Raw genomic sequence first — 23,208 nt, forward strand, 5'->3', positions numbered from 1 at the left:
ATTGGTTATCTTCTGAAACGTGTGCCCCTGGGACCCTTTTTGCCCCTGAACGGTTAAGATCATGGTAAGAAGAGTCACACTGGAAAGTTCTTACCCGGCCCCACACCGCGCTAAACGCTTCACATCAATCACCTCAGCTCCGTGACACTCTTTTGAGGTGTGAACTATTACTACCCAAATAAGAAAACAAAGATTTACTGGAAAAATACAACTTTATATACCCGTTCCTGCTCTTAACCAGCACTGCCCTGTACTGGGGGGGGGGGGGGCGCGCGGGGGGGCGCAGAACTCGCTGGAAATGTCACTTTGACAGCTGACAGCCACATTCTTGTTCCATGAGTGGCTGTTCTACAATTTACATAACAAATGGCCCTCGGTGGAAACAGGCCGCCTTCAAGCTCTGGGGGGATGGACAGCTCCATGGTCTCTTTGCCAGAATTGGGTGGTGTTCCGGGTACTCACCGCTGATGACCTCCTGCCGCTTCACCTGGTTCTTGGGCAGGCTGTGCAGGGTGCCAAGGGGAACGAGCTCCCGCCAGCCAGGGGGCTCTTCTGGTTCCAGCTCTAGTCCTGACCGTCCCGGGTCCCCTTCATCTCCGGGCTCAGGGCTGTGAGACAGAGGCCTCGTTAGGGCCCCAGCTTGGGGAATCCCAGGGAGGAGACTTCCATTCCTAGTGTCTAACACCCCATCCCCCACCCCACCCCATGGCCTTGGCATTCAATGCCTGCAAAGTAGCCCATGCTGCAGAGCAGCCCCCAAATCTCTAGAAAGAAGAGTCCCACCCCTCTCCTGTGACCTCAGTGACCTTAGCGTCCAATACCCAGTTCTCTGTAAATCTGGCAACGACCCCTCCCCCACCATCCTCCTGACTCTCCAGGTTGCCTCAGTAGATGTGGGAGGAATGACCTACGTGGCTCGTCGGGCAGGGCCAAGCACGGCCGTGGCAGAGCTGGGGTCCATGTCCACGTCACTCCGGGAGCGGCCCCCACCCCGGCCCTTAGCCCCGAGGCTGCCCCGGGAAGGCCGGCGGCGGTCACTCACCCGCAGGCTCTCCGAGCGCCCCAGACGCCCCGATAGCCTGGACCCCGAGGCCAAGGACAGAGTCAGGCAGAGACCAGGACAGAGACAGGGAAAGACCAAGACAGGGACAGAGACAGGGAGAGACCAAGACAGGGACCGACAGGGAGAGACCAAGACAGGGACAGTTGGGGAGAGACCAGGAGAGGGCAAGAGACAGGGAGAGACCAAGACAGGGACAGAGGTGGGGAGATACCAGGTCAGGGACAGACAGGGAGAGACCAGGACAGGGACAGAGGTGGGGAGATACCAGGTCAGGGACAGACAGGGAGAGACCAGAACAAGGATAGAGATGGGGAGATACCAGGTCAGGGACAGACAGGGAGAGACCAGGACAGGGACAGAGGTGGGGAGATACCAGGTCAGGGACAGACAGGGAGAGACCAGGACAGGGACAGAGGTGGGGAGATACCAGTTCAGGGACAGACAGGGAGAGACCAGGACAGGGACAGAGGTGGGGAGATACCAGGTCAGGGACAGACAGGGAGAGACGAGGACAGGGATAGATGGGGACCCAGGTAGGGGAGACCAGGACAGATATCAAACATGCAACAGAAGAGAGGAGAGAGTCAGAAGGAGCAGTGGGACTTGGGACTTTGGGGTGCTGGGGCAGTGGGGGTGGTCAGGAGGGACAGGGAAACTTGGTGGGGGTGGGGAGGGAGACCCAGGATGGAGCACAGGACTGACCCCTCCCTTCCCTGAGGCAATGGGATTGGGGGGGCAGAGCAGGGAGTGAGGAAGGGAAGGAGATTTCAATACTTAGCTCTTCTGCTGGGAGGGTGATGTCCCCACCCACCCCTTGCAGGGTGAAGGGGAGGGGGTGGCCCATGGGGAGAGGGGAGGGGCTGGGAGAAATGGGGGAGGGGCTAGCCCTCCCCCCACCCAGGGCCCAGGCACCCACCTCTTCCACCTTCTGGGGAGAGAGGGGCACAGGGTCAGAGGAGGACCCAAATGGAACCCAACTCACCTCCCCCACCTACCAAAGGGCCCCCAAAGCAGCGGCACAAGGACGGGCAGGGGGCAGAGCCTGCCCCCCAACTGTGAGGAGGACAGGGCCCCCAGGCTTGGAGCACAGAGGGTGGGGGGTGGAGGACAGGGCACTGGGAGGCAGGAGCAAGGCGCAGGGCAGTGGCTCAGAAGAGGGGGGGAGGGGATGAAAATCTGAAGGGGTGAGGGAGGGGACAGGGGGAGCCCAGAGGCGAAGAGCGCGGGAGGGAGGAGGAAGAGGGAAGAGGAGATGAGAAAAGAAAAAGTGGAGGATGGACAGAGGAGGCCGAGGATGGGCAAAGGGAGGAGCAGGGCAGAGTGGAGACGGCTCGGGGACAGCAGGAGCAAATGGCAGCGCGGCCCCGCACGCGCCTCCCCAGCCTGGTAAGCCCCTTCCTGCACTCAGCACCCCGCCCCCCACACCCGGCCCCGGGCACCTCTCTGTGTCAGCGCCCTCCTCAGTGCTCTCCGGGGGCGCCAGGGGCTCCAGGCTGGCCGGGCCCTGCGGGGGCGCGTCCCCCAGCTCTGGTGAGGCATCAACACCTGTGGGTGGCGGGGGAGAGCCAGGCTGGCTGCCGGGCCTTTGCGGCAAGACCCACCCTCTGGGGGCCTCTATTTCCTCCCGTGGAATGGGGGGTGGGGGCTAAAGCCACCCAGTGCGCGGCCGACACCAGCGGCTGCCCTGCACTTCGGTGGGGGACATGGCCACAGCAGCTGGGGCCGGTGGGGGGAGAAACCACTGAACCAGGGCACACTGGGGCTCTGCGTGACGCCTCCACGTCCATTCCCTCTCCCGAGCCTAAGCCGGGACTTGCAGGAAGAGGTAGACCCCTTTTGGGAAGACTGAGGCTCAGACAGGGCTTCCAGGATATAACCCAACTAAGCTGCTGAGCTGGGACGTGAACCCAGGCCCGGCCAAGCAGTTGCCTCAGATTCATGGAGGTGATTGACAATGTACTCAGAGAGGGCTCTGGGAAATGATGCCGTGGGGGCGGATGGGAAATGTAGTCCAAGGAGGAGGGCTAAGCATCACCAGGACGGAGGCCGGAGCCTGAGAGGAAAGCCGTGGAACGGGTGAACTGAGGGAAGGGGGGTGGTTTCTTTTCTTTTTTTTCAATATTTTATTTACTTATTCGACAGAGAGTACAAGCAAGGGGGAGCGACAGGGAGAGGGAAAAGCAGGCTCCTGATGAGCAGCGAGCCCAACGTGGGGCTCGATCCCAGGACCCTGGGATCATGACCTGAGCCAAAGGCAGAGGCTTAACCGACTGAGACACCCAGGTGCCCCGGGGGGTGGGGTGGGGGTGGTTTCTTAATAATACTGGTGACCAGGGAGAGGCAAGCAGAGAACTGAGCGGTGGTCTCTTGGGCTGGGGTGGGGAGCTCAAGAAACTCACCTGGTTCCTTGTCGGGACTGTCTCCAGACAGAGGGTGCAGAGAAACTCCAGGGACATCCTGCCCAGGAGCCCCAACATTCCGGTCCCGGGAGGGCACCCCCAGGCCTCCCCTCCTTTCCGTAAGGCCTGGCTTCTCAGCTGGGGAGACATCCAGGGAGCAGGGGGAAATGAGAGCCCAGCTCCTCTAATCCACAGCAGTCTGTGCTCCAGCCCCATCCTCCCCACAGCCCAGGAGCATCCCCCACCCCCTCCCCCAAGCCCCAGCCAGCTTCAGGACATTACCATCAGCCTCGACTTTGAGGTGTCGGAAATCGGGGGCTGAAACGAGAGATGGGACCATGAGGCGGGGGTGGTGTGGGGAAGCCAGGGCGGGCAGAGGCCGGGCACCTCACCCTGAGGCTCTCCCCGGTTCCAGCGGGCGGCGTCCAGGAAGATGCTCAGGCCTTTCTTGGTCTTGGTTGGCTCATCTGACCGCCGATTCCCCATCATCTGAGCGAAGTAAGGAGAGTGGAAAAGGGGCTATGCATCTCTGAGACCCCAACAAAGCAGAATCAGACCTCAGGAGCCCCGAATCACGGGGCTCCCCAGGGGCCTCTAGGGGAGGGAAGGGCCAGGTCTGGGCGCTCAGGGGAAAAGCACCTTTTTTCGGAAGAAATTCCTCCCCGACTTCTTGTCTCCGCTCTTGGTCCGCACCCCAAGGTGACGCATGTACAGGCTGATGGCGTTGACCACAGCGGCACTGTGGGGAGGGGACGGTGAGGGCCCCAATATGTGCGCAGATGCACACACACCCATGGCCATGGGGACACTGCTGTCCCCAAGTCTTCCCCTCTGCATTCGCTTCCCACCCCAACCCCACAACTGCTTCCAGCTGAGTGTCTGAGGAAGGGGGATAGGGCCAGGCCCCTGATCCCTGGTCTTCCTCCCTGGGGCCCAGGGGACTAAATGCCTCTCCTGCCATCCCCTCTGCTTCCGTCATCACCTCTTTTCCTCATCGGTAGAGATGGTGGGTCTGCAAAAAGAAGAAAGGAGTTTTTGACACACTTGCTAAGCCTCGGTCCCTGTCTACCCAGCACAGAGGTCCGGGGTGCTGTCCCCTTAGAAGTGGGCACAGGAGAGAGAGGAGAGGCGGAGAGGGCCAAGGCTACAGGGATGGAAGATGGCAGCAGGGAGGAATGTCACTTGTGAGCTCAGAGCCGCAAGGACAGGACCCAATCGTCAGGCCCAAACACAAGACCATGGAAAGCCCTGGAAACTGGGAGGGTGCCCCAAAGTTGGGAAGAGACAACACAAAACCAGATGAATCACAAACGGCAGGGCTGGGGAACCCAGAAGTCAGGGGAAGAGCCCAAAGGGTAAGGAATGAACCCTGAAGCTGCAGGGACCCCCCCCCCATACTGCCCCCAGGCTGGGGAGGGGGAGGCCCCACTCACTGCATCTCCTCTAGGTGGGTCAGCAGCCGCTCGGCCAGGTGCCGCTCCCGGGCCTCGAAGCTGGCACGGTCCCGCCCAACCCAGGCCTCCAGCTGGGTCAGGTCATGCTCCCAGGGCGTCATGCCCATGAGCCGCTTGGAGCGGAAGTCCTCCAGCAGCCGGCTGACGGCTGCCTGCTGGCTCTGCACCACCTCCTGCACAAACTGCCGCTGGACGTCCTCAGGGAGGAGGTCGGGCCGCGTGCGGTCTGCGGGGACACGGGCAGGGGGCTGGGGGCCACTTCCACCCACGCTCGGACTCCCGATGGCCATGCTGGGGGAAGGACGGGAGCAGGGGAGTGTGGCCTCCCATCCTGGGGCTCCCCAGCCCCGGCCAGACACCTCTCCCTTACCCACAGTCCCTCTCCCCTCTCCTTACCAAGTTCAAAGGCGACAGTGGGAGGGACCGGCACCCGCAAGACCTGCTCAGGACAGAGAATGGAGGGGGAGGACCAGGTGGTTATGGGGTCACCACGCACCAGGAATGATGGGCTGAGGGGAGGGAGCCGTGGAGGGAGGGCCCAGCTGGCACCGAGCCCCCCCCAGGACCAAGGAGTGAGGGAACCGGAACCCCTCGAAGGTGTCTCTCACCGCGGTCTTGTCCAGGAAGCTATGGTAGAAGTCGAGGAAGGCCTTCTTGGCCTCCTTGGGGCCCAGAGAAGCCAGCATGTCCGCGTGCAGGCAGCAGAGCTGGGGACACAGAGCGCCGCCTGTCCTCTCCCCCGCCAACCAAACCCCACTCTGCCTTGCAAAGCCTCCACTAAGTGCTCCCTGGTCTCCACCACCCCCACCCCCAGGCCCTGGCCTCTCTCGGGCTCCCTGGGGGCCCCCGTGAGCATTTGCTATGGTTCGGTTTCCTGCGATCTTCTGCTACGCTGCGAAAGCGGGGCCCGGACCAGGTGCCGTTCTAAACCCTTGACCCACGTTAACCTGGTCAATCACGGGCACTGTCATTATCCCGTTTGACAGATGAGAAAACTGAGCTCAAGAAGCTTGCCCCAGGTCACACAGCTAGTTAGTGGCGAAGCTGGGATTTAGAATCCAGGCAGCCTGTTCCCCTACAGCCCACAGCCTAGAACTACCACAAGCAACCTGAGCATGTGTGTGAGAGAGAGACCGAGGTCCTGACTCATCTGTGCCCCAGAGAGGCCCCGTGCGCAGTGGGGGCTGGGTAAATAACCAGGTGGTCCAGCGGGGCTCACTCGTGCATTCACCACTCATTCCCTGAGCTCGCCTGTGCGTCAGCCCCTTGTGGGGGGATGCTGGCAATGCGCTGCCAACTGAGCCTGTCTTGGCTCCTGGGGCCTCTCGTCGGGTAAGGGACCTGGTCTGCGTGCTAAGGACTCACCCCTCGGTAGGGGCAGGACTCTATTTCTCAACCAATCTCTGCACACCCCCAAACTCCACGACAAAACTTCATGAGAGGCCAACAGGGAGCGGCCCAGGGGACCACAACTATCTCGTGGCTGCTTCCCTAGCTGATGAGGTGAGGGGGCAGCAGGAGGCCAGATTCCAAACGCCAGGGGCCATCCGGGTCACCTCAGCCAAGCCCCTGGCCCTGGCTAGGCCCGTTTCCACATCTGTAAAAGGACACGGCAGTCAGCACCCTCCCTGGGCCGAGTTCCAAGAGCTCGAGTTCCAGAAACCTCAGGCTCAAGGGGACCTCTTTGCCCAGACGGCCACAGCCTCCATTCACTGGGGACGGGCAGCTACTTTTCTGGAGAGAAGGCACCTTCCCGATTTCCTGCCAATTTCTGAAGCTTCGGGGTCAGTCGATGCGCCCCAGCTTCTTGCAGCCCCCAGGCATCCCGCCCTGGCATCTCTACCGCTGTCTGGTTTCCAGAGGGCCCCGCTACGCATTTCCAGTCCAGTCCAGTGCTCTGGGTTACACCCTAACTGCAGCCTGTGCTGGGCCGCACTGGGTCTTCTTGGGAGGACAGCCTTGTCCACAGAGCGCCCCCCTCCAACCCACTTAGTGGCCTCTTTCTTCCTAAGTCACACACTGGGCTCTCTACACCCTGCAGGCGCCTCCAGGCAGCATGGGCTGGCATCTGTGGGGGCCTGGGTATTTTCTGCCTGTATCTGTGGATCATGAATTATGCTCGCTCTGCCTTATTGCGCTGCTTGCGGGTGTTTCTTGTTTCTGGGCCAGCTAGACCTGGGAAGGCTAGTGGTTTCCTCCCATGCCCTAGCCCTGAAAGATGGACTGGTGGCACCTGCCGAGGCCACAGAGGAGGATTCTACTTCCAGGGTCATGGATGGGTGACACAGCCACAGGCAGGGAAGGAGGCTGGGCGGCATGGTCTCTGCTGGCTTCTGGATTCTCTCTTGTTCTCTGCATGACCCTGCTGTGAGCACTCTCCCCCCCTGCACTGGCTCCTCACGGAGATTTCCACGGGGCACCTGCAATCTTGCCTGGGTCACATGGCTAGCTAGCGCTCTGGCTCTCGCTTTCTAGATCTTGTGCTGTGGGTTCTGGATCTGTTTTCCAACCCTCCCAGCTTGTCTTCACTGGTCTATCTCACTGAGCACTGTGGCCTGTCCCGGCCCCACCCCTCCCTCTGCCCACACAGCCCTGCCCTCACCAGGGGTCCGGGTTCAAACTGCAGGGCCACGTGCTGCAAGAGCGCCATGAGGTGGGCAGGCCGCCGCTTCACCTGCTCCAGGCTCTGGAACTGGCTGTTTTGTTCCTCTGTGTTCTGAGAGCGGGGAGGGGGAGTGAGACAGTGGGGAGCAGGGGAAGGGCTTTGGGCTTGACCCTTCCCCTCCCTGGCAGCAGAGTCTGCGCCGTAATGGCGGTGGCCGGGGCTGGGGTCAGGGATAGTGGCTGAGATTTAACGTTATAATGGCGGGTGATGAGGACAGGCATGAGAGGGAGTAGGGATCTGTGCTGTAATTAAGGGGGGCGGTGATAAAACCCAGGATTAGAGTAAAAAGGGTGGGAGTCTGCGCTATAATGGGGCATCAAGAATGGGGTAGGAGGAGATGAGGATGGTGGTACCCAGATTACAGAAAGAGGAATGGGCAGTGAGAGGAGGCAGGGGGCAGCACCCCACGATGGACCTAAGGAGGGAGGGGACACCTAGGATGGGACTTGAGGGCTGGGGCCCAGGGAGACTGGGACAGAAGCTTCTCCCCGCCATCTCCCCCTCACCGTCTCCAGCTCGTTCTCAAAATCCTCGTCCTCAGCCCCGATGATGCTGACTGGCACCAGGCCAGGCCGCGGTGGTCCTGGGGCCTGTGGAAGAGGAGGGATGGCTTCAGCTCAGGGTGCAATCCCACCTTGCAGCCCCCCAGTCTCCTCCCCCCAGGCACTCTCCACTCACCAGCCCGCGGGTGATGTCCTCTGCCTCCATGGGCTCCACAGGGCTGGGGAGGAGGAGGGGCCACGGTTAGTGGGGGCAGGAGGTGGTGGCACAGGGCCGTTACTCACAGATTCCTGGCCCAGGTGTGAAGGTGTGTAAACAGCCTCCCCCCCCCCAATCCCAGCCTCCTCCGCAGCTCAATGGGGCCTCTGTGTGGCGACAAAGAGCCCTTCAGAGGCCAGCCAGGGCGGGGAGCCCAAGGACAGGGAGCCTTGGGAGGGGTGGGAGAAGCGATGGAGGCCCAGGAGCCTGTGTCCATAAGAAAACTGTGGCCATGAAAGCCTGTAATTTGGGGTCTCTAATGGAGGATGGGCTGGGGACTCCTGGGTCTGAGGGAGGAGGGGGCTGGGAGTCTGGACTCCCGGGTCTGAGGGAGGAAGGGGCTGGGAGTGTAGACTCCTGGGTCTGAGGGAGGAGGGGGCTGCAGGTTAGGTCTTGGGTCTGAGGAAGAAGAGGCCGGGGGCCTAGACTCCTGGGTCTGAGGGAGGAGGGGCCGGGGGTCTGGACTCCTGGGTCTGAGGGAGGAGGGGCTGGGGTCTGGACTCCTGGGTCTGAGGGAGGAAGGGCTGGGGGTCTGGATTCCTGGGTCTGAGGCAGGAGGGGCTGGGGATCTGGACCCCTTGGTCTGAGGCAGGAGGGGCTGGGAGTCTGGACTCCTGGGTCTGAAGGAGGGAGCTGCAGGCTGGATCTTGGGTCTGAGGAAGAAAAGGCCGGGGGCCTAGACTCCTGGGTCTGAGGGAGGAAGGGCTGGGGGTCTGGACTCCTGGGTCTGAGGCAGGAGGGGCTGGAGGCCTGGACTCCTGGGTCTGAGGGAGGAGGGGGCTGCAGGCTGGGTCTTGGGTCTGAGGAAGAAGAGGCCGGGGGCCTAGACTCCTGGGTCTGAGGGAGGAGGGGGCTGGGAGTCTGGACTCCTGGGTCTGAGGGCAGAGGACTGGGAGTCTGGACTCTTGGGTCTGAGGCAGGAGGGGCTGGGGGCCTGGGTTCTTGGGTCTGAGGCAGGAGGGGCTGGGGGCCTGGACCCTTGGGTCTGAGGGCAGAGGGACTGGGACTCTGGACCCCTGATCTGAGGGAGGAGGGGCTGCGGGTCTGGACTCCTGGGTCTGACGGAGGAGGGGCTGGGAGTCTGGACCCCTGGTCTGAGGGAGGAGGGGCTGGGGGTCTGGACTCCTGGGTCTAAGGGTCCTAGGAGGGAGTGGGAGTCTGGACTCTTGGGTCTGAGGCAGGAGGGGCCGGGGGCCTGGACTCTTGGGTCTGAGTCAGGATGGGGCTGGGGGCCTGGACTCCTGGGTCTGAGGCGGGAGGGGCTGGGGGCCTGGACTCTTGGGTCTGAGGGAGGAGGAACTGGGAGTCTGGACTCCTGGTCTGAGGGAGGAGGGGCTGGGGATCTGGACTCCTGGGTCTGAGGGAGGAGGGGCTGGGAGTCTGGACTCCTGGGTCTGAGGGAGGAGGGGCTGGGGGTCTGGACTCCTGGGTCTGAGGGAGGAGGGACTGGGAGTCTGGACCCCTGGTCTGAGGGAGGAGGGGCTGGGGGTCTGGACTCCTGGGTCTGAGGGTCCTAGGAGGGAGTGGGAGTCTGGACTCTTGGGTCTGAGGCAGGAGGGGCTGGGGGCCTGGACTCTTGGATCTGAGGCAGGAGGGCTGGGGGTCTGGACTCCTGGGTCTGAGGCAGGAGGGGCTGGGGGCCTGGACTCTTGGGTCTGAGGCAGGAGGGGCTGGGGGCCTGGACTCTTGGGTCTGAAGCAGGATGGGGCTGGGGGTCTGGACTCCTGGGTCTGAGGGCGGAGGAACTGGGAGTCTGGACCCCTTGTCTGAGGGAGGAGGGGCTGGGGATCTGGACTCCTGGGTCTGAGGGTGGAGGGGCTGGGAGTCTGGACCCCTGGGTCTGAGGGAGGAGGGGCTGGGGTCTGGACTCCTGGGTCTGAGGGAGGAGGGAGTGGGAGTCTGGACTGTTGGGTCTGAGGCAGGAGGGGCTGGGGGCCTGGACTCTTGGATCTGAGGCAGGAGGGCTGGGGGTCTGGACTCCTGGGTCTGAGGGAGGAGGGACTGGGAGTCTGGACCCCTTGTCTGAGGGAGGAAGGCTGGGGGCCTGGACTCCTGGGTCTGAGGGAGGAGGGGCTGGGGGTCTGGACTCCTGGGTCTGAGGGCCTTGACTCTTGGGTCTGAGGGAGGAGGGGGCTGGGAGTCTGGACCCCTGGTCTGAGGGAGGAGGGGCTGGGAGTCTGGACTCCTGGGTCTGAGGGAGGAGGGACTGGGAGTCTGGACTCTTGGGTCTGAGGCAGGAGGGGCTGGGGGCCTGGGTTCTTGGGTCTGAGGCAGGAGGGGCTGGGGGCCTGGACTCCTGGGTCTGAGGGCAGAGGGACTGGGAGTCTGGACTCTTGGGTCTGAGGCAAGAGGGGCTGGGGTCCTGGACTCCTGAGTCTGAGGGAGGAGGGACTGGGAGTCTGGACCCCTGGTCTGAGGGAGGGGCTGGGGGTCTGGACCCCTTGTCTGAGGGAGGAGGGGCTGGGGGTCTGGACTCCTGGGTCTAAGAGAGGACTGGGCTGCAGGTTGGATCTGAGGAAGGAGAGGTGGGGGGCCTGGACTCCTGGGTCCGAGGGAGGAGGGTGCTGCAGGCTGGGTCCTAGGGAGGCAGGGCCTGGAGGCTAGCAGAGTTGGGAAGGTTAAAGGAAAGGCAGAAAGGAGATAAGTGGGGTGTGGGGGGGCTCTCCTAGACCTGACAGGCTTGGGGCCGGATGTTGCCTCTGAACCCACCAGCCCCACTTCCTGTGACAGGAAATCTAAAGGCAAATCCCCCAACCCCCCAACTCTCCCCACATAAGAAAACAAAACTCTGAACCTCCTTCCCTAAACCCGTAAGTTGCTTTCCCTCAGGGACCTGGTATCTTCCCCCTCTTCCAATCCCAGAAAATAAGGTTCGGTCCTCAGCCAGCTCATCCCCAAGGTGTGTCTGTCTTCCTTGCCCTGCATCCGTCTGTCCCGCTGGCTTTCCCTCCCCAGCCAGCTCTCTCTTGCTGTCTGTCCCTTGAATGTGCCTTAGGTCTTTGCCTCTCTTCTCCCTGTCTCCTTCCCTCTCTCCCTCCCTTCAGACCTGTCTCACTTTCCCACCAGCACTGCCTCCCCTCCCCCTCAGCCACCTCGCCCTAACCCTGCTTCTGTCCTAACCCTGCTTCTGTCGCTGTCTTCCCCCTCTGTCAGTGTTTCTGCCTGTCTTCCCACATCTGGTTCTGCGGCCACCTGAGTCCTCTCGAGTCACTGTGTCATGTGCTGTCCCTCATCTCTCTCTCTCTCTCTCCCCCATCTCTTGCTGGCTCTCCCATCTTGTCTCCCTTAGAGTCTCCGCTTCCCCCTGAGTCTTCCAACCACCCTCTTCTGTGTCTTTAATTAGCCTGACTAATGCCACGAGAGCCCGTGTCAGGCGGGAAGGAGCTGTGGAGATGGGGTGGGGTGGACCAGTGGGGTGGGGTGGGGGCTCGCCCCACAACCCAAAGCTATTTATAACCCTGGTTGCCTGAGACTCACCCTTCTGCCTCCTCCACAGGCCTCCTCCCTAGCACTCAATAAATGATGGTTATGATTTTGATTATGACCATGAAACAATGATGCTTTCTGGAGTGTCCCTGTGCCATCCCATGGGTTCCCCAGAGCACACGACATTTTTATTCTCTTCCATAGAGTGTCTCTGTCCAACTTCAAGCTTAGGTAATTTAAGATTTGAGCACTGTTAAATCTTCACGTAAATAAACTTGCAAACTGACGCCAAAAAAAAAAAAAGTGATTATTACAAAAGCTAAACCTACCTAGCACTTACAGTGTGCTAGGCATTGCTCCAAGTACTTCACATCTGAACTCACTTAACGCTCACAACCACAAGCACCCCATGCGATTAGTATTCCCATTCGAGATGGAAAACCTTCACCAGGCCACCAGCTGCAACTTCTGGGCTGGAAAACATGACTGCGCACATGGAAGGTCCATGCTCACCCCACTTGGGGCGGGGGGTGGGGCTCAACAGAGGCAGGGAGATTCCAAAAAGCGCAAAGGAGAGGACACACGGTATGTGAGCAAATGCTCAGTGCCAGGCAGGCCCCGAATCACGCACTATGATACATATTATCTCCTTCATTCCTCATCACGGAAACACGAAACAGTAGCTAACATTTAATACGTGCTATTAAGTATGTAGCAAGCATAATATTACTGCTTTACAGGTATTAACTCATTTAATCCTCTAAATGACTCCTGGGGGTCAGTTTTATAACTACCTTCATTTTTCGGAAGAGGAAACTGAAGCACAGCTCATCAGAGACAGAGCCAGGATTCAGACCCAAGCAGTCTGGCTCCAGTTTATGCTGGCCCAGAAAAAGAGCTTTCCAAAATAGTTATGATAGTTAAATCTATCAGAATGTGCTGCTTCAGAGCATTGGGGAACCCCCACCCCAACCTTAGGAAACTAAAATCTGAACCAAAGCTGGTGTCTGGGAAAGTCAGGGGTGTGTGGGCACTGTGACTTAGGCAGAAGTGCAGGTTGCTGCTCAGGCTGCTCCACAGAGGCTTAGGGCTCAAGAGAGCATTCTGGAAGGGAAGGTGGGGGGTTGGCTGCTTAGGAGATAGACGGTGAGGGGGTACCACAAAGAGTAATCATACGCTGAAGCTGTCAGATGGATCTGTAGGCAACTGAAAAGGCCTAGGCCCAGCAGAGGGGACACTGTGTGCATGGGACTGGGGGTGGTGGTGGTCAGGGAAGGTTTAGAAGGTTCTTAGAGAGGTGAGGTCCTAGAGCAAAGCAGGCACCAGTCGGGGACTACATGGGCGCCTGGATTCTATGCAAGGTTCGGGGTCTATAAGACACTGAGTGGATGACCCTGGTCTCCAAGAACCTCCGGGAGCCTTAAAGAACTTAAAATACAGAGTAGTCAAGGTAAGTCCACGAGGGGCCCTTGGAATGTATAAGGCTCCAGATTCTATTCTGTTGGTAAGTTCAAACAGGTGGATCTACTCGGAGCTGAGAAGCACACCGGGTCATGATTCCATATGTAAAGCAGCCAGTCTGCGGGACCTGTGGAGACTTAAAACGGGAGCAGAATTCTACAGGAGTATGTGGTGATCCCAAGACCCAGGATCTACAGGGCCCAGGATTCTAGGGGGTGCCACTGACCGATGGGGACCTCACATCTATAAGAAGCCGAGTTTCCGTGGCGGGGGTACTAGCAGGAAGCTGGTGGGTCTATAGGCCCTTGTAATTTATACGGAACGTGGCGCATCTACACCAGCCCCAAATCCTACGTGGGACGTGGCGGGTCTACACGGGCCCCAAATCCTACTACACGGGACGTGGCGGTGCGCACGGCCAGGGATGATGGGGCGGACCTGCGGAGTCAGGGTCTGACGCCCGCCGGGGGCCGCATCCCTCACCTGCTCCTGGTCGTAGGAGAACCCACCGCAGCCGCCAGAACCGAAGCCTCTGCGCGCCGGCTCCGGGGTCCCCCCCCACCCCCGCCTCCCAGTCGCTCTAGCTGCCCCAGCGTCTACCTTTGCTTCCAGCTCCACTCCTCCCGCCAGCCGCTCTAGCCTGGCTGCTGCCTGGTTCTTGCCCGAGCGACTCTACTCCTCCCGCCGGCCGCTCTAGCTCTCCACGGCGCCACGCTGGCCAGAAAGGGCCACTCTGGCCTGCCTTGGAGGGCTGGCGTTTCCGTATCTCGACTGCCCTTGTCACTCTACTGTGCCCCGCCCCCCGCCCCCGCCCCCCAGCCCCACTACAGAGTGGTTCCAGCCCCCCGACCCAGGGCTCAATCCGACGTCTCCGACTCGCCCCTGGCCCTTAGTCTCCGGCCTGGGTTCCCCACCCTATCTTGCTTTCCTAACTCCGGAAACAGCTGAATTTCCAAGGCGTACACTAGTTTTCCCGGCACCCCCACCGCCCCGGGCGCACACTTTGTGCTGGGGCTGTAAAGCAAAACTCCTGGGTTCCAGCGTACCTTTCCCGCGGACAAGCCGTGTAACCTAGAAAAAGCAATTCTTTCTTTCCGAGCCTCAGTCTTCCCACCTGTACAATGGGGGAAGATCTCCAGTTCTGTCCCCTACAACCCATCTCTCAAGCTATAATTAATGGCCCAGAAAAAGAGCTTTCCAAAAAATGCTCTCAAGCGCGCTCCGCAACTTCCAGCTTCACGGCGGCCCACGGCGTGGTGATTGACGTTTTTCTTTATCGGTGGCCCTAAAGCATGTGGGGTTGGAGGACGGTGCTTGAAAGCACCTGCAAGTTCAAATCCCAACTCCACTCGGTCTCACGGTGTGTGTACCCTGGGACGAGTCGGTTCCGCTCCCTGAGCCTCAGTTTCCCCACCCGTACAATGGGAGTGACCATCCGTCCTCCGCTGGACAGTTGGGAGGCCTCGACCCCGGCCTCGCACCCCTCATCCCCACTTACTGGGCACTCGGCAGGTATTAGTTCTCCTCTCTTTGCCCCCTTTGACAGATGGGAAAACTGAGGCCCGGGGAGGGGCGGCCGCCGGCTCTGAGGCCCCTGCACCGCCGGCAGCGCCCCCGCCCTCTCCCTCCTCCTCTTCACTTCCCCTGGCAGCCGAGGGGCGGGAGGCCGGGCGGGAGGCCGGGCGGGGCCAGGGACAGTGTACCTGGAGTCCGCGCGGGGACGTGACCGGCGGGGCGCCCGAGGTCGGGCTCGGCGATCCCGGGCCCTGCGTCCCGGCTCCCGCTTCCTGGCTCTGGCGGGGCAGGAAGTTCGGGCGTTTTTCCGGAGGCCCCCGCCCCGCCGCCCCTCCCCGCTTCCTGCCCGCGCCCCGCGCCCGCCCGGCACCTCCGCTTCCTTCCCCTTCTCGCCGCCCGCCCGGCCCCTCCTTTCCCCGCCTGGCGGGGGACCCGCGGCCCCGGCCCCGCCCCGGCCCCGCCCGGCTCCTCCCGGCTTTGTCCGTCTGTCTGTCCGCGGACCGCGGGCTCCACGTTTCTCGCCTCTGCCGGGTGTCCGCCATCGCCTCCGCGGCGGCGTGGGGGCCGGCTCGCCACAGCCTCCCCTGCTTTCCGTCTGGGTCTCTTGGTCTTCCTCTCCTCCTTTGCCTCGCTGTGCGTGTTTCTGTCCGCGTGCCTCTCTGTCTGCCCCTCTGTCGTCGCTCCTTGCTCCGTGGGGGGGTCTTTTCCTCCCGCTCCCGGGCCCCTGCTTCTCCGCACTGTCCCTCCCCTCTGTCGCATCTCTTGTCTTCCCCTCTCCGGGTCTCTGTATCTTTCTGCATGGCCACCGCGGTCATTTCCCCAACCATTGCTTTCTCTAGAGTCCCAGGGGTCGGCCTCTCCGTGTCCATTTTTCTATGGAGCCTTCTTTCCTTTCTCTCTCTCCTGCTTTCTCTCTGTCCCCGTATCTCTGTCATTGTCTTTCTCTTCACTTGCTCTGTGTCTCCATCACTATCTCTCTGTGTCTCGGTCTCTCTCCCAGAAACCCTGCGTCCCTGTGCCCCCCAGGGCTCCCCCCCATCCCCAGACGAGAGCCACAGATTCTCCAGATGCTCCTGCTGCAAGTCCTTTCCCAGAGAATAATAGGTGTGGCCTGGCTGTAGTCAGAATCGGGTACCAGCCCCACCAGACAGGCGCCTGTGTTTGTGGGACTGAAATAGGCATAAATAAATATGGTCACCTGGCTCCTTTCTGTGTCCCCTCCCTGCTCAGGAACATAGCCTAGGGTGAGATGCTTCCCCAAACACTTCCTATTTCTCTCTGGCTACCTGGCCCCCAGGTGCAGGGAGTGGGCGGGGGGTGGGGGGTGGGAGCGGGATCCTGGGTCTGAAAGAGAAGGAGGCCAGGGGCCTGGACTCCTGGGTCCCACCAGAGGAGGGGAGCATCCCCATGAGATCCATGACTCCTGCCAAGGTCTGCAGTTGGGAAGGATTTATTATCACTAAGTGGCCATGACAGAGCAGGGAGGGGGAGGTGACACGGAGGATCTACAATCAGCTCCCCTAGAGGCAGCGATTAAGGGCTCATTACCCGCTGGGTGTGGGGGGAGGCTGGGAAAAGCAGCAGGAGGAGGGCTGAATTGGGGTGTGTGCAGGGGATGAGGACAGTCTAGAGGGAAGAAGAGCAGACACACTCAAGGGGGAAGTTCAGTCAGGACACTCGTGGGGGGGAAAGATTATGAAAAGAGAACAGGAAGGGGTGGGGGGACACCAGAGCTCGCAGCACATCTGCCTGGGGGCAGCCCACAGGGTCACGGCTTCTCCAGCTGGACGTCCCCGTCTCCAATGTGGAGGCTGCCCACGTCCTGGTAGGTGCCCTGGAGGCCTCGGGAGATGTCCTCGTACATGGAGCAGTCATCCAGGTTCAGGCCCTGGGGTGAACACGTGGTGGGGGGGAGCTCAGCGCCCTGACGCCCAGACCCCTGCCCCCAGACGACTCCAGGGAGGACCCCCACGAGAACCCCAATGCACCTGTCCCCACCCACCACTCACCTCATAAAGGTTTTCATCTTCATAGTCATCCTGCGTGTCCACCCCAAACTTCATGTTCTGCCATCGTTTCTGGGAGGAGGGGGGATTGGGAGCCTCAGTGAGGGGGTGTAGGGGGAGAATATGTTTTCCGAACAAACCTCCTGGATGCCGGAGAGGTGCTTTACCAGAGGGGGTAAGGGACGCACCCAAAGCCACACCGCGGGTGAGTGGCAGGTGTCTCTGGGTCCCTGCCTTATTGCTCTTGCACGAATAACAGCTCTCACAGAAATGGCAGTGGCAGTCCCATGGCCTAAGGCGGGGCTGTTGCAGGTCAGAGGCTCCGGGAGGACAGCCAGCCCCCATCTTCCCTGGCTACATCTGGAGGGCCACTGCACTCCCGGTTGGGGGGGTTAGAGTGAGACACCAGGGCTGGGGTGGGGGGAGAGTGAGGTATACCTGGGGGGTGGGAGGAGGGAGGACAACCCCGAGGGGAGACTGAGCAAGGATGCCCTTCTGGGCCACGCACCCTTTAAAATCCTGTCATGGTACGAATTCATGTGCCCCTCAGCCCTGTGAGGGTGCTGTCACGCTCCCATTTTAGGAGGGGACCTCAGCCTCGGAGGGCCCGGGTCCCCAGGGGCTCACCCTGAACAACAGCAGGGTCCCAGGCACCACGGCGCAGAAGAGCAGGATGATGCCCTCGGCTGTGATGATGTTGTTCTTGGTGGCCTCTCCCATGTCCAGGAAGGGTCTGGGGAGCCGCTCTGTGAGGAGGGGGTGCTGCTCAGAGCACAGGTGTCTCCTGCCCTCCTGGCTTCCCAGCCCTGCCCCCGGCAAGGCCGAGACCCCTTGAAGACCCCCCCCGCCCCCGCAGCGTGTGTGAGCTGGGAGCGGGGATGCCCACGATGGGTGCCCTGGATGCCCGGGGCCGGCACTCACCGCGCACGCGGAGGTAGGTGCCGCAGGACTGCTGGAAGCTGAGGACTTTATGGCTGGGGCTTTTCTCCTCCACCTGGCACCTGAACATGCCTATGTGGCTCTTGTTCACCATGTGGATGGTCAGCTCACCGTGGGGCTTTTGGCCATAGCTCCAGAACATGTCGGGCCAGGTGCCATTGCCTTGGATGACGCGCCACCAGGTGACGTTGAGGATGCTGTCGGGCTTGCTGCCGTTGTGCAAACACTGCAGCTCGGCCGTTTCGCCCAGGTTCACGGTCACCGAGGGCGGGCCCCCGTCCACCCACAGGGCCTGGCACCCGGGGCCTGCGGAGAGGCGGAGGAGTCGGGGACTGCGGGTGGGGACACAGGCCCCAGCCCTGGCGCCCCCCCCACCGCAATGGCAACACCCTGGGGTGCGTAGGGTGGGGGTGGGGGTTGAGGACACTCCTGGGGAAGAAGGTGGGGTGGGGGAGGGGGCATACAGTGTTGGGAGTGAGGCTGCCGCTGGGGGGAGAGTAGTATGGTAGTACCGAGGGGAACAGAGAGAGGGCACACCCGTGGGGGAGGAGAACATCCTGGGGGAGGAGGGTAAGACACCCTGGCGTGGGGACACACCCCTGCGGGTCCCCCACTCACCTCTCCAGCGCCACCTCTCGCCACCCTCCCCACCTGCGCTCTGTGCTTTGGCCCCACTGAACTCACAGGTGTTTGGATACTTGGCTTCCTAATGGTAGAAGGGCCCTGTCCAGGGAGCGCCGTCCATAATCAGTTTGGGCATCACCTCCTCCTGAAGGCCTCCAGGCTCACCTTCCCACCCTCAGCCCTGCCTGGCACCTGGTACTTTAGCTGGTGTAATCTTCACAAAAGCCTTAGAGGTAAGTTCTCTCATTGTCCCATTTTATAGGTGGGACAGCTGAGGCCCAGGGAGGGCAGATTGGTTGCCTGGCACACCAGGGCAGCAAAAGTGGCTGGCGTTCCAAACCCTGAGCCTTGGGGCCTGCCTTGCCCTGTGATCTCAGGCTCACCCCTCATTCTCTGCTTGTGTCAACCTGGGTCAGGAGTGAGTTCAGTTGGCGGCTGCGCTGGGGTTAGGGGAGGGCCTCGGCAAAGTGGGTTGGCTGCTGGGGAAACCCCAGCTTCCAGCCCCCCAGGCCAGCCCACAAGGCTGGCTCAGCCTCTTCTGGAGGGAGGAGTTGGGAGGTGAGGAAGAGAGGAGGAGGAAGAGGTGGGGAAAGAAGCAGCAACCTCAGGGTCACAGCCCCACCAGCTGGTATTGCTTGGGGTAGGGGTGGGGCAGCCTGGAGGGCAGTGTTGATGAGGTGCCCCCTTCCCCAGCACTGAAAAGGGGCTCCCGACGCAGTGGGGTGACTGAGATTCAAGGCAGAGAAGGAGAAAGCTGTTTCTTCTCTCTGAAGCTGAGCGCCGCTCCCCAAGTCCCCTTCCTGCCCCTAGCTCTGGAGCTCAGTCAAGGGCAACCTTAGTTCCTTATTTTGACCTGTGGCGTTGAGGGGGGTGGGGAAGTCGTCTGTTGCCCCTGTCTCCTTCCATGTGGCTGTAGACGCCCCTTCAACTTTGCTGAGCCCCCTCCGGCCTCCCCTCGGACCTGCGGCCTGCTTGGGACGGTCAAGCAGGTGGATGCAGTTTCTTCAAGGGCTTTCCCAGCACTGCACCCCCCCCCCACTCCACACACACACCTGCTGGCTCCTCACCCCCTGGGCAGTGCCTTTCTCTCTGCCTCTGCCTTCTCTCCAGCCTCCTCAGTCCTCCCTGCCCCGCCACCCCCCAACCCCCAGCACCAGCCTGTTAGCCACGTACCCAGGCCAACAGCAGAGATTAGGAAGAGGAGAAAGATGGTGGCGCGCAGCGCTTGGAGGACTCCGGGACCCCCAGGCATCTCTCCCAGTGGGTTGGTTAGTCTGGGTCGCAGCAGTCCTGGGGTACCAGATTCCACCTCGGCTAACCCCGCCCTACTTCCTGCCCAGTCCTGCCGGAGATGGGCTCCAATGGCCCCACTGCCGGGTCCTCCTTCAGCTGTGGGCCCCGGGGGCAGCCCCTGCCTGTGTGCTTCAGGCCCGCAGTGGAGAGAAACTGCTCCCTGCACCTGTGGCCACAATTCCCCTGGGGGGAGGCTGCTGGTGGGGGAAAGAGACCAGTTCAAGGCCTGGCTCGGCACCGGCCAGCCCTGGGACGGAAGCCCGAGGGAGCCAGAGTTCGAAGTGCCTGTGCCCGCAGATGGTCTGTCCGGGTGGTGGTTCTGAGCCTGCTCTCCACTCCTCACCGGCCTTAGGCAAAGCTCATCTCCTCTCTGAGCCTCCATGTCCTCCCTTCTTGGCGTCAGAATCCAGGATTTAAAGGGGTTGTGCATGCAAAGTTCTGAACACAGGGCCCAGCCCATAGTAAGTAGGTGCTCAGTAAAACGTGGCTCCTATTAATGCTCAGGACGAATAAATGGGGCAGGTCGACCAGCTCTATGACTAGGTGGGGGCTTCCTATTCTGAGCCTTGGCATTAAAAAAATTTTTTTTTATTTTTTATTTATTTATTTATTTTTATTTTATTATTTATTTGAGACCGAGAGAATGAGAGAGAGCACATGAGAGGGGGGAGGGTCAGAGGCAGAAGCAGGCTCCCTGCCGAGCAGGGAGCCTGATGCGGGACTCGATCCCGGGACTCCAGGATCATGACCTGAGCCGAAGGCAGTCGCTTAACCAACTGAGCCACCCAGGCGCCCAAAAAAAATTTTTTTTTTTTTTTTAAATTGTAATCTCTACTCTCAATGTGGGGCTCAAACTCACAACCCCGAGGTCAAGGGTCACACGCTCTACTGACTTGGCCAGCCGGGCGCCCCCAGCCTTGGCATTTTTCATCTGAGCGATGAGCATAAGAATATCTCCCCAGTGTTGTGCCATGAGATGCTGTTCCCAGCACCCGAGGAGTGAGAGCCACGATGGGCTCTTGACGTGAGTCAGCCTCCCCACAAGTGGGCAAGGTAGGCCACCCGCCATTTTACAGAAAAACAGGCCCAGAGAGATGCCATCACTCGCCGGGTGTAACACAGCTTGGGAGTGGTGGAGCAGAGATTCAGTCACTTGTGTGTGCCCACCTGCCGTTGGGAAGCATTTTAGGTCACGTGGAAGGAAACAGAGTCTGAGGAGTCACAGGAGATTGTTGAGAGGTTTGTGAGCAGTTAGGGGACCATCACATGTGCACACAAGGAGACACACAGGGAAAAAATTCACCGCAGGGCGATTTTTGGTAGCAAAAGCGGAAACAAAAAGTCCATGTGCGGGAGAACGGGATGCACATGGGGTGACGTGGGAGGCCAGTAAAGTACTCCGCAGGCGAAAAGACGGAGCTCTACTCGTCAACCCAGCTGCGTCTCAGAAATGACATGAAAATGACACAACACATGCAGCGTGCAACAGTTGACTTGTTTTCAAAAGGCGAAACATCGGGTGCCGTTAGGGACGTGCCTCCGTAGTGGAGGTGTGAACCCATGCAGGTGAGTGACACCCAATTCCCGAGAGGGGTTCCCTCTGGGGGACGGGAGGAGGGCTTTGCCTGTATCGGCTTTAGGTCTTGTTTTACTTCTTAAGCTGGGTAGCGGGTCCACGGGTCTTTCTTACACTAATAGGTATGCTATTTTGCACGCTTGAAGCATTTCATAATTAAAAAACCAAAATGCAACTGTCACCCACACAGAGGAGCATGGGCCTCAAGAGTTCGTGATTCCTGTGTTTGCATCTCCGCTCTGTCAGCCGACTGGGTGTCTGGGCCTCAGTTTCTTCTCTGCTAATCTGGGCTCTCGGCCACCCTTGTGCCCCTCGTGAGGCTGCAAGGACACAGTTCCCCCTCTCTGGCCTGGGGGCCCTCCCCCGTTCCCTTCCCTCCGGCGACCCAGGTGTTCTGTTGCGACCCTTGCTGTATAGCAGGTCACCAGCCCCTCCGTGCTTTAGTTCCTCCTTATGACCCCCCACCTAGGAAGAAGCCCTGGGCTCAGATAGTGCAGCCCTAGAATTCGCCTCCATCTGCTGAGGCGGTTTCCAGGCCCTCGCCTGCCCCCCAGTGGCCGCAGAGGCACAGCTGCTGGATTGCAGGCCCTCAGGCCAGACCGGCCTGCAGGGACACCACCCACCAGCCACTTAGCCAGCACTGCGGGTGTCTGCCGACAAGGTCCTGGGCCTTGCTGCCTTGCGTTCGCATGTCCACTCCAAGACGTCTTCTTCCTCAGTTGACAAAAAAGGAAACCGGAGCCCAGAACAGGGAGGGAGTGACTGGCCCAAGGCCATGCCCAGGCACGTAACCCTTCAGGCCTTGTTTTTCCATTTCCCTTACTTCCATGGGGCAATGAGCTGCAGTGGCTAGAGCCTACTCACCCAAGTTCAAATTCCAGCTTTGCCACCCCCTCGTTGTGGTACATGGGCAAACGACCCAACCTGTGACTTACTTTCCCTATACCCAAAATGCGGGTGCTCTTGGGCACCTTCACAGGGTTGCCTAGTTGCATTAAGTGATATATTTATTAAGTGCCTTGCACGTGATAGGCTGTTTATGGAACACAAACTTCTGAGCTGGAGCTGGGAGGGATGACAGCTTCATTCCCCACTGGATGTGGGACTCTGGTTTGATTTTTTCCATCCTGAACACCAAGTAACTGGTCGTGTGCTTGGTGCACTGCTCTGAGCCAAGACACTATTGATATGGTGACTCTGCAGGTCCCTCAGGAGTGACACAGACAAGCAGCGGAGGGCTCAAAGGGGGAGTAAGTTGCTCAGGATTGCAGAGAATTAGGGTCAGAGCTGGAAGGTTATTGAAAACGAGTCACTTGAGTTCAAAGCCCAGGCTTCGCACTGGAAGTAAATGGGTCCAATAACTTGGGCTGGGGGAAATCGGGAGACTTGGCCGAGCCAGCTCAGGCTCTGCTTCGTGTTCCCCGAGGAGGTGGGTTTGGAAGCATGGGGCCAATTCTCCAGGCTCAGCTTCCTGAGGTCTGGCACATGCCCACTTGGTGCCCTTCAGAGCTCCCACCCCAGCTGCACCGAGCGCCAACTGCCATGCAGGACCGTAGAGGCGGTGCCGCCCGACGGCCCAGCCCAACCTCCGCGCAGGAGCCTCACACAACCCTCCCTGCGGGCAGTGGTGGGTGTGGGAAGTGGCACCGCATCCCAACTCCGGGCAGGAATAACTAGCTCCAGAAGGTGCACACCAGGGACCCTCAAGGAGCCACCAGGAGTGAAAGCTGGCTGTCCCAAGTCTACCTCCTTTGGGGAAGAAGCCACTTGCCCCTCCCGCTTTGTTCCAGCAGGGGACAGAGAACCACCTCTGCAGTGCAGGCCCCAACTGGGGCCACCGCTTCAACAGCCACTCTTTTCGGTTTCTCATCTTACTGAGAACTGCAAAGGCAGGATGTGGGGGGAGGGGCGAGAGCCTCCAGGTCCCGGCCCCACCCAACCACCAGCCCAGCTGGGGCACAGGGCCCGCTAGGGGTAGAAGGGCTTCAGTTGGGAAGGCTGGGCCTCAGGCTCTAGTGGCTCTTGGTG

At 60.5% G+C, this 23,208-nt stretch overlaps 2 protein-coding genes across 9 annotated transcripts in view; both read right to left on the reverse strand.

Moving 5' to 3' along the window:
* ARHGEF1 (Rho guanine nucleotide exchange factor 1) overlaps positions 1 to 15,084 on the reverse strand; it is a 31,007-nt gene extending 15,923 nt beyond the window's left edge. For 3 of the 8 annotated variants that reach the window (XR_010408148.1, XM_064581019.1, XM_064581020.1), the window contains exons 1-15: positions 14,931 to 15,084; positions 8,260 to 8,302; positions 8,088 to 8,171; positions 7,519 to 7,632; positions 5,525 to 5,623; positions 5,313 to 5,355; positions 4,896 to 5,142; positions 4,445 to 4,474; positions 4,102 to 4,201; positions 3,855 to 3,951; positions 3,745 to 3,780; positions 3,463 to 3,600; positions 2,503 to 2,608; positions 912 to 1,079; positions 463 to 608 (exon numbers count right to left, since the gene is read on the reverse strand). Coding sequence is in view for 7 of the 8 variants with exons in the window: in XM_064581019.1 (XP_064437089.1) it covers positions 463 to 608; positions 912 to 1,079; positions 2,503 to 2,608; positions 3,463 to 3,600; positions 3,745 to 3,780; positions 3,855 to 3,951; positions 4,102 to 4,201; positions 4,445 to 4,474; positions 4,896 to 5,142; positions 5,313 to 5,355; positions 5,525 to 5,623; positions 7,519 to 7,632; positions 8,088 to 8,171; positions 8,260 to 8,289 (1,438 nt within the window). In the remaining variant the exon portion in view is untranslated. The other 5 variants (XM_045891630.3, XM_054511442.2, XM_054511440.2 and 2 more) reach the window with 5 other exon arrangements.
* A 1,350-nt stretch (positions 15,085 to 16,434) lies between these two features.
* CD79A (CD79a molecule) lies at positions 16,435 to 23,169 on the reverse strand. Its single transcript, XM_045890392.2, has 5 exons — positions 19,485 to 23,169; positions 17,670 to 17,993; positions 17,376 to 17,494; positions 16,752 to 16,820; positions 16,435 to 16,630 (listed from the first exon to the last, which is right to left on the reverse strand). The coding sequence occupies exons 1-5, from the start codon at positions 20,062 to 20,064 to the stop codon at positions 16,511 to 16,513; spliced, it is 1,212 nt and encodes a 403-aa protein (XP_045746348.2). The 5' UTR covers positions 20,065 to 23,169; the 3' UTR covers positions 16,435 to 16,510.
* Between the last annotated feature and the right edge of the window lie 39 nt (positions 23,170 to 23,208).

Source organism: Mirounga angustirostris, unplaced genomic scaffold (genome assembly GCF_029215605.1).
Source record: "Mirounga angustirostris isolate CCGP_5_RB_7025 unplaced genomic scaffold, mMirAng1.0.hap1 SCAF_16, whole genome shotgun sequence".
Taxonomy (NCBI): domain Eukaryota; kingdom Metazoa; phylum Chordata; class Mammalia; order Carnivora; family Phocidae; genus Mirounga; species Mirounga angustirostris.

Bases quoted from the DNA above. Each gene is read 5' to 3' on its own strand.
- CD79A (XM_045890392.2), bottom strand. From the start codon at position 20,064: ATGGGCTGGGCCCTGTGTTCAGAACTTTGCATGCACAACCCCTTTAAA. The intron at 17,495-17,669 runs GTGAGTGCCGGC...CCCTCCTCACAG, and splicing joins CACCTACCTCCGCGTGCGCG to AGCGGCTCCCCAGACCCTTC. The intron at 16,821-17,375 runs GTGAGCCCCTGG...CCCTCCTCCCAG, and splicing joins GGACCCTGCTGTTGTTCAGG to AAACGATGGCAGAACATGAA.